The following is a 14,614-nucleotide window of genomic DNA, read 5'->3' on the forward strand; positions in this document are numbered from 1 at the left end:
CAGTACAATTTATTTTGCTACCCTGCCCATCATGGTGATAAGGTAAAAGAACAAAGGCAAATAAGCTAAACTCTTCAAAACATTTCTTCTGCCTGGTTCTTAACCATCTTTGCGGGAAACTATCATATTCCCTTGGCAATATGCCAATTCCAGCTGTCTCCTTTACCTCCCCAAAACAGCCGCCTTCTCTGTTTCACTAATTTTTACAGTCAATAAAAAAAAAAGTATTTGTATTGCCTACATCTCACAGAATTTGTCTATATTCTCAAATTTAAAGGAAGCAACATTTCTTGGTATAAGACACGCTTTTGAAAGAGATCAGATACATTTTTGTGTTGGATTCACAAATACTCTTATCTCATTTTGGACAGTCTGCTTGCCCTATAACATTTTAAAAGAACATTTGCTTCTACAGCCATAACTACTAGCCTTAATACCATTTGTGAACTAGCTGGCTGGTTCAGCCTCGTGGGACTTCTAGTTTACAAACACTAATGGAACCAAGGTCTTACTATCAGAGCATTATAAAATTTAACCCCCCTTAGTACTTGATGAAAAATACAACTCTGTATTTGATCAAAGTACTTCAATAAGTTGGAAAAGAAGAAAAACCCAGTTAACAGACAAGCCTCCGACTGTTATTCATCAAATTAGAAAGATGCCATTTCATTTTGTACTGCAATTATGCAAGAGCTGTAGTGAAAATCGTTAAAGGGATGATTAGTTCTTCAAGTGGTACAACTCAAAACAGCTAAAAAGTCTGATCTTGCATATGCACATATCCCCCCAACCCTGATCTAACTCATAAATGGGTGATTTTTATATCACATATATAACTTTAATGATAAACATTTCTTAAAAGGAGATAAATAAATTTAAATTACTTTTAAGACTTGTTGAGATCCCTCAGGTAATATTTTTTTTAATAGAGAATGTTATTTGACGCATAAAAAAACAAAAAAATATTAAAGAGGTTTAGCTAAATAAAAATACGTGGGTATTATTAGTTGTAGGATTTCAATAATAATAAAAATGTCTAAAAAAAAAAAAAAAAAACAGAACTTCCAAAATCAGGTGATTAAACATTTCATACAATGACTAATGTTACACCATGATCAGAGAGAATAAGTACTGATGACATCCCTTAAAAAGTGTCAAACAGCAACATTAAGTAGATTAAACACAGTACTTTGAAACAATGCATTGATTGATATTCCCTCTGGCAGCTGAGGATTTAGTTAAAGAAAAAAATATATACATTTATATATACCATTCAAAAGATAACTTTGTTTAGGTGCAATATGAAGACAACTGCTGGTGCTTGTCATGCACCTTCACACCACATTTATTTTTCTCTTAACCCACATGTCTACCGGGCACTACTATGCACTTAGAGAAGGGTTACATTTTCTTGTGTCAGCTGTACCCGATAACATTGCTCATTAGATATGAGGCACGAGAATAGTCACTTTGCTGCGTCTCCTGTTTATTTAATGGTTCATACTTATATATTAGCACTTTCACTGCACAATTTGTTGTTCAATAACAAAGATCTTCTATTGTGGTACCGTTTGATTAAAATAGGATATTTTGAATGCCTATTTAAGAAGGGAAAAAAATGGGCATGCCGTTTAATCCATAATTTACTTTTCAATTTATTATACCTACTGTTTAATAGTTATAACAACATGTTCTATACTTCTACTCCCCATAACACAGAGATGATGAAGTTTCTGTCCTTGGTAGAAAACAGCAAAGGAATACATGGCGAGCCGCGAGAAGTCTTCCAATCTATGATGTTTTTCATATGGAACATGTGGGGTCAGTAAACACTATAACACTATACAAGATTAGAATTGAAATGAGGTAGGAAACCTTCAGCACTCCAAATATTATGGACTACATATATACAAATCCTTTGCAGCATTATGGCTGAAAGAGCAGTAAGAGAAATATAGTCCACAACATCTGGAGTTCTGACGGTTGCCTACACCTTGAATAGAACATGAATGGCCCATTGCTACATACTTGTACGGCAGGTGTGTCTTGCACTTATGACATTGCAGTTTGATAACTGTATCAGGGATTAAAATGTGTAGTCCTAAGCTATTAGCCAGGCCTTAAAAGTTACTTGCCATCACAAGAGAGTCCATGGCACACTACGGGTAAATTTCTACTCACCAGGGCTAAATTTTCACTTGCCAATGACTAGTGGGAATGTTGAGCCCTGCCTCTATGAAGCTTTGTATACAGGTCAGGAAGCTCTCCACATCTCCATGACTGAGAAAGTAGCAGTATAAAACAAGTGTTATCTGTTAAATGATAGCTGCAAGAATGACCAGAAAAGATAAGAGCATATGATACATGACCATTTGTTTTGGAAGATCCTCTACTTCAGGGATAGTCAACATTTGGCACTTCAGCTATTGTGGACTACATCTTCGATAATGCTCTTTGAGCTATGATGCAGGCAAAGCATCAAGGGAGATGTAGTCTACAACATATGGTGTGCTGAAGGTTGCCTACCCCTCCTCTACTTGATTAGAAAAGTTGAAAAATACAGATGTGGTTAAAAGCATTCCCAGTTGTAACAATGTCAGTACCCTATAACAAGGAGCCTTCAATCCAAACATGCATTTGGAATCATTTTACTAAAGACATCACAATAAAGTGTATAGATATGCAGTTGTCTTCCACAGGTTATTCCAATTGCACAGCATCTAAAGTCTTGGCTAAACATAAGGATTAACTTGATTCAAAATAGATATACACAACACAGAAAAAAAGTTTACAAAAAAAAAAAAGTACCATTGATATGAAATTTACCTATACGGCTTGAGCAGCATAAACAAATGCTATGTGGTTATATGAGGTAGCCTTTTGCTGTAAACAGAATAAAAAAATCTTACCTATGTAAACATTGTGAATACAACCAAAATGAAAAGAGAAATCATGTCTATTCACATACGTAACCAGAATATGAACATAGTATTACAGTGAACACATGAAAGTAAAACAAATCCACCAAAAATATGTATCTGATTAACAGAATTGTGGGTCGAGGTCAAACTTGAGAGGTAGTTACTAACACCAGTATATAACACTTAATATATTAGATATAAAGGTCTACATCTATTTGGTTTGTTCCGATATAGCAGGTCTGTAGACGATTCACTTATGGAAAACATCGTAACATGGTATATTCCCTGAGCAAAGTTCTTAGTCCTGAGTATGTTCTGAAATTGTGATAATATTTTCATATACAAAAATAAAACCTAGGTTTTACGTAGGTTCAGTATGTGCTCATTGCGGTTCCGTTTGAGAAGGTGTATATGTTGTTGACAACATGATGAACAGGATGACAGTTTTTTTTGTGTTTTTTTTTTAATTGTTCTTGACTCTGCTCTGAACTATATTCATGTAAACAGGGAATGCCCACTTTTTAAATTCCACAAAACTTTCTATTTTCCAGAAAGCGAGGAAACTTTGGTTTCAAGATGCAAAGTGACTTTTCTATGATTTTCTTTTTTCCTTTCACATAGATGTTGCATAACTGGCTCAACCAGAGAATCAGGACTGCACTCAGCCCACTTATTGCACCAGCAGCCAGATTATGTAATGCCACTTTGATTCGTCTACGTTACTTAAATAAGACAACTTTTTTTTTTCCTTACTTAAGGCAAGGAAGTAACTCCATCGATACAACACATTCAATAACGTCAAAAGTTAAACTTTGCATTAGACTACACTGATAAAAAAAAAAAATCAAAAAATAAAATCATAACCATTGAGAAACACTCACGGAATTCAAGTGTAGTAACTCGAAATGTGCCTGGTGGATACAAAAAAAACTTTTCAAGCAGCAACAATACTAAAATGGGTTAAAACCGTGTAAATACTGCAACATCATTTCAACAGTCCAACTCACAAAAGAGTGGTTCTTAAATGGCAGTTCACGTCAACAAAGTTTATCACCAATGCACCTTACATATCAGCCATTTGGCTATTTTGAAGTCTCACTTTATGTTTGAAGAATGACATAGTTGTCTTGGAGATGATACATGTTTTTCAATAAAGCTCTATCAATTAAGTAAGGTAAAACCTGCCAAATACATCCAAACCATAGTACTAATAATATAAGCATATTTTCCCACTGAACAGAATATATGCTTTAAAGAGAAGGGTAATAAACATCCAAAATGTTCTACAATCTTTTAGTCTTTTGAAGTACATAAAATGCCTCGAGTCCTATTCATAGTTCACAAGTCTGGAAACAGAATTCACAAAGACAGTTTTGGAAAACGTGATTTAGGGGTAGAAAATGTCTTCTTTGGTCCAATCAGAAAAATTTGAGAGAAGAAATGTGTGGTCAAATTATAAAAAAAATGTTAAAAAGGGAAAAAAAATGGTTCAAAATCTGTAAAATAAAAAAAACTTTAGTAGGAAGAACCGTAAACCTGGTCACTATTGCTATTGTTAACACTATCTTTATCGAAGTGTAAAAATACATTGTTGCTGCTGTTATTAATTACAGCAACAATGAAAAATAAGCAGCTTGTTCCATTGAGAAACTTGCCTCGGCTTATAACAAACCACGCAGCCTTATATCATATAAAAACTTATATATAGAATGTCACAGACGTACTGTCTACAAGTTTAATAAGTGGCATCATACCTTAATCGTATTATCATAAACTGGCCTTAATGGACTGTGTAGCTTCATTTTGGAGAGACAAGGCGCTATATGACTTTGTAGTGTCATATCATGCTAAATGTATAATGTCCCTTTAAGTCACCCTACATATCACAGGCTTTAAAATGCCCATATGCATTGATTATTTTCTGAATTACTTACGGAAAATGTGCTCTACAAGAAGATTAGTATCATCCGTCCTACACAAATGAGTGTTCTAAGGACAGGTATGTGATAAAAGATCATATCAAATGTTTCAGTAAAATAAAAGGAAAGTTAAAATGCGATGTGAGTAAACAAATAAAGGAAACTAAACTGGGATGGATCACTGTTCTACTGCAGCACGCTTCTCAGAGACACTTTGATAACTAGTAATCATCCTTTCAAACAAATTTAAGCCTGCTTCCAAAAGCAGCAGTTAAAACAGTTTACATGTGCCAGACATATGTGCCACACGTAATTTCTTACTCAAAATGGGCTAAAAGAGATCTAAAAATACAATAGGTTGACCCTTTTAGTGCCGTAAACACTGCATTATTACTGACATGTTAATGTTTAAAATTAGGCGTTTTTATAAAAAAAAAAAAAAAAAAAGCAAAATGTGCTTTATTTACAGCATCTCTGATTTCAACAGAGGAGCTGGCGAACACCTAATTGGCAACATATTCTCTGATCATTAACTAGATTTGATTGGCATTAATGACCTATCAAAAGTATATTCAACAAGTGTATGCTATCCAGCACCATCAAACATGGAGATAAACCGTGTTTGAATTGCTATGCTCAACACACTGGCTCACAAAAAGGGTAGCCGTAGGTTCATTTAACTGAAATGGTTATTCTCAATTTATCTTCACGATTACAAAATATTAGACATAATCGAAAAAGTGGGGGGCTCACAGAACAGAATAAAAATTTTAAAAAAGACACTATTTATGGTCTCTTCTTGATTTCTTACAGATGAACATATTTTTAAAATGACACCTAAAGCATAACTGGCTTACATTATTGCTTTTGGTGGGACGTTAAAACTGTTGGAACAATTGGATCAAGCCATGTTAAAAATCAAATTCAGTCTCAAATTAAAAAATATTAGCATCTGATTACTGGATCTAGAAATAAAATGATTCAGGGCACAAAATCCAGAAAAGCTGTTTCCAGAAAAAAAAAATCCCCAAAAAAATCTTGGAATAATAATAAAAAAAGGGTATTGCTTCATACTCCGATGTGTCCTGTGAATGAGGCAAATCGCATTGAAGAGATACTTCCCATACATACATATTCCATCTGAAAATCGTAGGTGGGAATGTATATGCAAAAGGACATGATACAGACATGCACACACACACACAAATGAGGTAAAAACACAAGACACCCTGCATATTCAGTTTGCTCGGAGTGATTTGTCTTTTTGTAGATTTGATTCATCCGTTAATTCACATTTCCTGAACAGTAGTTAAGATTCCAGGTCAGTTGCGAATAGTGAAATGACTTCCCCTGTACTTGCATGAGGTAGAACTTCCCATAGAGGGCAAATCTAAGGGATTCGAGACAAAACCTTAAGTTTTTTTTCGTTTTAGAACAGAAGGCCCCTTTCTGCTTTGTTCTTCAGGCGATGCAGATACCTTACTTAAGGAAGATTCTTGTGGTGACCTGCTTGAATGTTCTGACAGCTCTGATCTTCCCTCTTGAGAATATGATGGAGATGAATAACCAAACGCCCCTCCCCCTTCTCTCAGAAATGTTGAAGTTGAAGGCTGAGGTTCTCCTTCATATCTTCCCTGAGAAGTTGTTGGATGAGGTGGAACCGTTTTGTGTGGGCAGTTAGCTACCATGTGCATTATGCTTTGACAGTAATGGCACTTTTTTGGCTGAGGAGGTAGATTGCATTCCTTAGCGTGATGATCAAGGCCTCCGCAGTTGTAGCATCTGAAATTAGTAATAACAAACGTTTAATGAAGCAGACAGTGATTACCACCAAAACAGTACAAAAGACAGCACAACTCCAATCTAAAACCTTATAAACACACACAAACTAAACATTTACATGTATTGAAATTCATTTATTACTTTTTAATTGTACTGTTAAAAGCTCCAAACGTAAACTATAAAGATAATAAAACATCTTAATATAATGGTCTACCACTGAAATGAAAGGCTTTAATTGGACATAAAAAGAACAGCAGCACATCATTGGTCATACTTCGCTATAGTGCTGGAATAGATGTTTAGGACTCCGGACCCACTCTGTTGAGTTTAAAGATGATTAAAGGACCACTATAACAAACTCGTTTTCCTGGCACTATAGGGTCTTTAGGTCCCCCCCACCCTAAGGGTCTCACTCCCGCTGGGCTGAAGGGGTTAGAACCCCTTCAGCCACTTAACTTTCTCCAGTGCCGTGCTCCCTCTGTGCTGGGGAACCCTCCTCCTCCTCCTGCCGACGTCAGCATCGAATGCGCATGCGTGTCAAGAGCCACGCGCACATTCAAACTGTCCATTGGAAAACATTTCTTAATGCTTTCCTATGGACGTCCAGCGTCTTCTCACTGTGATTATAATAAATATACATAAAAGCAAGTGGCAAGGAGAGGGAAATCGAGTCAATAAGATACAAGGTGAGTAATGAAAGAAAACCCAAATGAAAGACTAAAATATTACAGGGTCACATTAAACTGTGCTGTGAAGGAATGAAGATGATATATTGATATATTTTCTATGTTTAGCTCCTGTGTGTGGAGGCAATCTCAAGAAAAGGAGCGGTAGTATTCACAAGCAACTAGGAAGTCTTATGAGTGCAAATGATTAGTGGTAATCACTGCTGCAAGGTTACACAATAAAAAAAATCATGGAATTTGGGAACCATTGCTTATGTTTTTTTTTTTTGCTAAATTATTCCTATACTGTGGGGAAATCACGGAGGATAAATATGAGTGAACCATGCCAATAAATGCAAGTAATTTTACTTTATATAATATACATAAATGGACACGTTGTTGGGAGGTCAAGAAATACAGTAGGACTAACTTTTTTTGTGAAACAACACTTGATAGGAGGACTAGTTTGAGGTTTCTGAAACAAGACAGTACACTATAATAAACTATTTTTTTTGTTTTAGTTTTTTCCCATTAGTGTCATAGCTTCAAAGGAAGGTAAATTACTTAATGGTCGGTATCTCAGAGGTAGGAAAAAGGTGAATATACTGACCGTTTATTTATTTTGACTTTTTGCTATTTTTATCTAGTACTCTAAACGTAAGTTGACCACTGAACAGATAGCCCAGGTTGTGTAGTTTTAAAAGCATATACCACTTTCAACCCACATTCCTATTTTTTTATAATTTTTTTTTAAACGTCAAACTCAGAAACGTCAATGATGGGAAATTGCAAAAGCATGTGGCCACAAATTAATTTAAAAAAGTGATAGGTGCAGTTTTGGGAATCTGATTTTAAACAATTATCTTTAGCGCAGGCGGCGCACCGAACAATAAAATTATTATTATAATTTTTTTTTTTAAATGTTGCCTCATAAAAGCCGTAAAAGAAAAATGGAACACAAAAGCATACATGTTGCTTGAATTTTTAAATCCACAAGGGGGAGCTTGAGTTCTGTAAACATTTATGGATATGTGCATTTGCCCTTTAGTATCATAAAACGAATTAATTTACAATGACTTGTTATCAGATTTGATAATGGTGTATATATATATATATATATATAAAATATTATTATATATATATATGTATTATATATATATATAATACCTAATTTTATTATGAATTTAAAAAGTATATAACTATAATATAAAATGTTGTAGATCACACACATTTAATTAAATTTTATTTGGCAGATTTGGATTATATAAAAAAATGATTTTGAAGATCACCTTACAACAATGTTATCTTAAAGAAAACAAAGTTATTACCAGCGTAAAATTATATACTTGCACATTTATAACATCGAATATTCTTTTCTAAGAGGAACATAGAAATCATTCTTAAATTGCATTTAGTGTATACAAAGATTAGAGCAGGTTTACTTCCAGTCACATACCAATATTTTTAATTAAAAAAAAATCTCAAATCAAAAAATACATTTCCATGTTTTTAAGTTAAGGAAAACTTAAATTAGTGTATAACTTTGTATTTAGTACATGAAATACTGAAATAAGTGTAATAACCTTTTTGTCCCAAATTATTTTTATATCTGTAAAATTTCAAAATAAGAATAAGTACTGCCTGCCACAAAGTTGCCATATAGCATCATCAAAAGTATAAGAAAAAGAAAAAGGGTCTGCCTATTTAAAAAAATAAAATTCAAAAAATTATCACTGGATCTTTTTTTAATTTTGCAGCAGAACAAAGACAGAACATATGAATAAAACACAGAAATGTCTACATTCTTTATATCTTTAGGTTTTTAAATACAAGCAGGAATAACTTTTTTTTTTAACTTTGCATTAAATGTATTAAAACTCTGCATTTTGTACAGTAAAATACCACCATACAAAAATGCAACCCTCTAATGAACATTATTAATTGCAGAGTAACAAGTACAAAAACTACATGTATTTTCAAACATAAAATAAAATGTAATTTAAATCAAAACTTAAAAAGGTTGCACACATTATCAATATAAAAAAAAAACAAAAAAAAACCTGTGATATTTGTTTAAGAAAGACGTATCGGCCTGCGAAAAAGAGCCAACACACTTTTAATAAACACAGATTGAATTTACTCTCGTGCCACAGAGATATGTTCAAATACATCTGTACAAAATAAATGTAAAATTGACAATAACTGCTGTCATACAACTATGATTATCAGATTTCAGACAATGAATGGATAAGAAAGAAAACAAAAAAACGGAAAATCACTATAAGCTCAACCTGGAACGAATGATAGGATACGAATTGTAATTCAGAATATACATCTAATTTCTAATTATTAAAGACACTGAAAAATGTTATCAAAAGACTGCAAAACTATCAGCTCCATTTGAACTGCATGATTGACATGGGACATCTTGTGTTTTTCAGCGTTTGTATGTATCTCTCTTGTTAAAACCGAGATTAACAGGCAGCTCTAATGAGAAAGGTGTTGCAGAGTCTCTGTAGAGGTGCATGCAGCCTGCAGCAATGGATAAATCAATTTAATCAGTCACTATGGCATGCACTGTGTTATTCGAATCAGTGAACCATTTCACATCACCAATTGACCAAAAACCTGCTGTCAGCTTTCAGTTTCCATACATTGGGACAATCTGTACGAATTAAAGAACTACAAGGGCAATCTGGAATCTGCAATAAGGAAGCAGTGAAAGACATATAGTCTTGTTTTACACTCAAGCCTTACTGATGCTTGCTCAGATCAAATGTGCTTCCTTACTGATGCAATGGCTTCAATGTTACTGCTTCACTGTGTAAATGTTAAAATGGAAAGAGGAGGCACTACATCCATTTTTTCGAGTAATTAAGTCTTGTGTTTGGACTGATCATAATAGGGATTCGCACACTATTTTCTTTTTATGCATTTTACTCAAATTATTTAAAAGGAAGATAATTATGAGCAAGGAAAAGGAGGTATATAGCGATCAACCTTAAAAATAAAACATACACAACACTTACTATTTATCTATACCCAGACAAATGTATTAAAAAAAACAACAACCCACAAACAATATATAAAAAGCTGCTTTGTATTTGTCAGTTGCTACACTTAGGAATATTAATATATGGTTATTATAAATCAGGAAACAAACATGTCTAAATTCTTGGGTTTCTAAAACCACGAACAGGTAAACTTACAGTAGACATTTGGGTCATGTGTAGTTTAAAAGTCAAACAAGGTAGCACTGTGGGTTTTTTTTTTGTTTCACACCAGGAAAGTTTCTTATAACAGGAGAATACGGATACATGTGGGTACCAGATAGCTATAGTAGACTGCGTGAAGAATATACATGTTGTTTAAATCCAAGTACATATAGAGACACAACAGGTGCAAAACTGCACGTAGAAGGAAAAAAATATTTAAAAAAGAAAAACAAAAGATGCAAGAGATGAGATACATAATGTAAGCAAATTATAAGTGGGGGGGGGGAGGGAGGCGGGGGAATTATGCTGGTGATTGTAAAATCAAACACGAGAACAAAAAGCCACTCTTTCCGTTTTCACACAAGTTTTTTTTTTTTTTTTTAAAGAAAGAGACCAATAAATAACGATTCTAAATTTTTTAAAAAAAGGTCAGTCAGTCATTTGTTTATGCTATACTAAACTAAAATAAGAACTTGATTAGCTAAGAAAGCTCAACTGCACTTTATGTCTATGAATGAAATAAATATATATTTAAAAACAAAAAACAAAAAAAAGCCAATAAGGAATCAGACAAAACTGGGTGTACATTCATGGTAAGAGTTGTGTTGTAATCACAGTTTGCAATGGTATAATAATACGCTTTTGGCACCACATTGTGATGTTTGTCAAGGCTTCAAATGGTGTCAAAAAAAATCTTTGGAAAATACAATTTGTGTAGGAAATCTAACCATTCCTCACACATATTTTTAAGATGTCTGTCAGCATATTAATTGTAATTTTTCTCCTAAGCAATGTAACGTCATGGATGCTTACTAGGGACTACATTGTTGAAAGGATAATAAACAGCAGTTCAGCACACAATTATTTGTATTACTAGATCATTTAAGCATTAGGTGGGACCCCTACACTTAAGCATTCAAATCCCTGCCATTTTTTTTTAGCGTGGGACATGCACTAACATGACTTCTAAAACAGAGCAGTAGAGAAGAGGCAGGAAGTGCAACACTGTTCTAAAATGTTAGCATTCCTAAGGGAATAACACTTTCCCTTTAGCAAGGGAAACACTACTAACAGGGAAAAAAAAAGAAATGGGAAACAAAGATAAACAATGCCCCTTAAACATAAAAAATAGTAATAAAAAAATAAAAATAAAAAAAAGTAAATCACACACCAGATGAAAAATTATCACATCCATGAGATTATTATATTTAGATTATATTTTATAAAAAATTCAATAAAAAAAAAAAGAGATAGGAACCATGCCTGCAATATGTGTGTATATACATACACAAACACACATATAAATACATATTTCTCAATGCCAAGCATATTGCTATAAAAATGAATTGTGATACAACATTAGTATTTGCTCCAATAACCCTACATAGACTACAATCTAGCTGAAAGATAAATATGAACAATCTAAGCAGGGGATTGCATTTTACATATGTCCAACAAATCCCAGAAACTTCAGCACCTTGAACCCAATATTTTATTTATTGTTGTGTACAAATACGCTTCTTCCTCCCCCTCCCCCTCCTTTTCTTGGAAATACCATTCATCAAAGTCCCGCATAAATGCATACAGAATCCTAATTCCCAGGATGATTTTAATTATCATAAGCGAGTTTGTATGCAAGTAGGACTTGGCTGCTGCCCTAAAGAGAGTGTTTAATCACAGGGCAGACCCAAAGAATGCCCATAAATAGCTGGTTAACAGTAAAGAGTCACCACTGCTCCATCATTCAGTGCTGTAATAGTTTCATATCACATACAGTAACATTTAGCACTCGGTCAGTTTTTTTTGCATATTTGGGACCAACAGCAAAAATAAATGTGAGCTGGCTGAACTTGATGGACGAATCTCCCTTATCAGCTATGTAACTGTGCAACTATATGTAGCAGATCGAAATTCGATTAGTTCCTTAGCAACAAGTGAATCTACATACGTATCTAACACATTCCTGTGACCTTGCTATATAGCCTGCCATGATACAAGTACTAACGGTTAGAAAAATAAATCCAGTAAAAATTTGCACATGCACAACAAATACACCAAAAACAGATATTGTACCGATGTGTGTATACCAAAAAGCTTTATGCATTTGCAAATACCTAAGTCACTCACTTGATTGACTCAAAGCTTCATTGTTTTGGTGTTTATGCCACATGTAGTTGAAGCATATTTCTTCCAACACGAATACTAGCTCCTGCATTTTATAAACACAAATGTGTACTAAAATGGATAATTTGTTTCTACATAAGCACTCAGACACATTTATTTACAAAGAGTTTTACTAGGGTGCACACAGAGAAATGTCCTGGAGAACACGTAATAAGAGTGTCACAGTCTTCATATGGTCTTTTCCTATTCCATTATGGTGCATCGCAGGTTTATCGGGTCTTGGATGTCATACGATTGAAGTATACAATAAAAAAAAAGCAAAACAAAACAAACAGTGAGTGGCACTAAATATCAAATAGAACTCAAGTCCAGCTGTTAAAGATCAATGTGGTTTCATTATTAAAATAGAAGTAAAAACAAAAAGAAATTATTTAGAATCAAAACGTTAAATATCTTTAAAAAAAAAAAAAATTAAAAAAGATCCAACCAAAATGTATTTATTTGATTTAATTTATTAAAAAGGAAAAAATGGACTCTCAAATAATATCTTGTAGTTCCATAATTCTTAACGTATTAGCCTTCAACACGATCTCACTAAATGCTACAATACATTTATATTCTAGATTAGGAAAATGTTTAAGAGATAAGACATATAAAAATATGTTGTGTTTTGTTGGTGAGTAAAAACACTAGCTGATATATTCAGGCTACAAGTGGTTATGGTTATGCACCATTTCCAGGCTCTTTTAGAAAATATATGGAGAGGGGAAACTTCTAATGTAGAATTAAACAGAAGAAATGTATTACATTAAATGTTCTCAAGCAGGATAAAGCTTTATTATTATAAGCAAAAATTCTGCAATTTCTGAGCATCTAGATAGAAATTTCACTGTAACAGTGCTGCGTTCTGTAAAAAAAATCCTGTTATTATTAAGCCCTGTAGTTGTCTTATCCGGAAGTAGTTTGTCTTAACACAAATCTAGCATCATTTTTAAAATAGTGTGATTTTTAATTTTAGTTTTTACAATTATTTTTTTTTAAATATGATTATTAGCATTTCCCCCCAGACATGTTAGATTTGTGAAAGCAAGCAAACTAAAATAGTGAAAATAGATTATAGAATACTGAGAAAAGATCATGAGTCCACCTGATTCACAAAAAAATAATCACCACCATCTCCAATAATCAAAAATAGGCATTCTGCAAGTTTCACATTCAAAACAGTGGTTGTGGAATTTACTTATTTTTCAAACATTCTCAAAAGGAGGATGGTTTTGTTTTTGTTTGTTACTTTTTTGTTTTCTTTTAACTTTTATCCTTACTTTTCTTTTCCTTGATATATTCTGCCAAATCTCTCTTTATGATGTATATGCAATATAATGTATTTTCAGAGACATGCATTATACAAAAATAAATAAAAACCCAAGTAGGGATGATTTTAGCACCATTGTTTAATATAAATGTAACTACATTCCATTTCCAAAAATAACTGCAACCACATAAAAACAACAACAACAAAAAACAACTATCATTTCACTGCAACCAATTGTTAAAAAAATAAACAAAAAAATACCACATTAATGCCAACAGTCTAATAAAGAAAATATTCCCAAATTTAACAATGCACAAATCCAGATTTTATTGGTTTTTTTTTTTTCATACATACATACATTTTATTAGTTTGGTTATACTGTATTCCACATGACGCTACCATTTTAAAAACTAATCCACATCCTGGTCACTTGCCTGAAAAAACAATAGATCATCCAAAATCGAATTATACAAATGTTATATAACTAAGCAAATTTTCGTTCTATGCTTATTTACAGCATAGTATACTTCAGCCACTTTTTTATTGAATGAAATATTAAAAATCCAAACAGGAAGGGTGGTTGCCATGTATACTTGCTAGATATAATGGTATCTAAATAGATGGACATGTTTTCTGCACCAAAATATACTTAAGGAGGCAAGTACCTCACAATAAA

General features: G+C 33.2%; 1 protein-coding gene across 1 annotated transcript in view; it reads right to left on the reverse strand.

Annotated features, from left to right (window-relative positions):
• Window positions 1-6,180: 6,180 nt before the first annotated feature.
• Window positions 6,181-14,614, reverse strand: part of LIN28B (lin-28 homolog B) — an 85,027-nt gene continuing 76,593 nt past the window's right edge. Inside the window, exon 4 of the mRNA XM_063443552.1 lies at window positions 6,181-6,622. Within this exon, the coding sequence (XP_063299622.1) occupies window positions 6,253-6,622 (370 nt within the window). The 3' untranslated portion in view covers window positions 6,181-6,252. The remainder of the gene's footprint in view (window positions 6,623-14,614) is intronic.

Source organism: Pelobates fuscus, chromosome 2 (assembly GCF_036172605.1).
Source record: "Pelobates fuscus isolate aPelFus1 chromosome 2, aPelFus1.pri, whole genome shotgun sequence".
Classification (NCBI taxonomy): domain Eukaryota; kingdom Metazoa; phylum Chordata; class Amphibia; order Anura; family Pelobatidae; genus Pelobates; species Pelobates fuscus.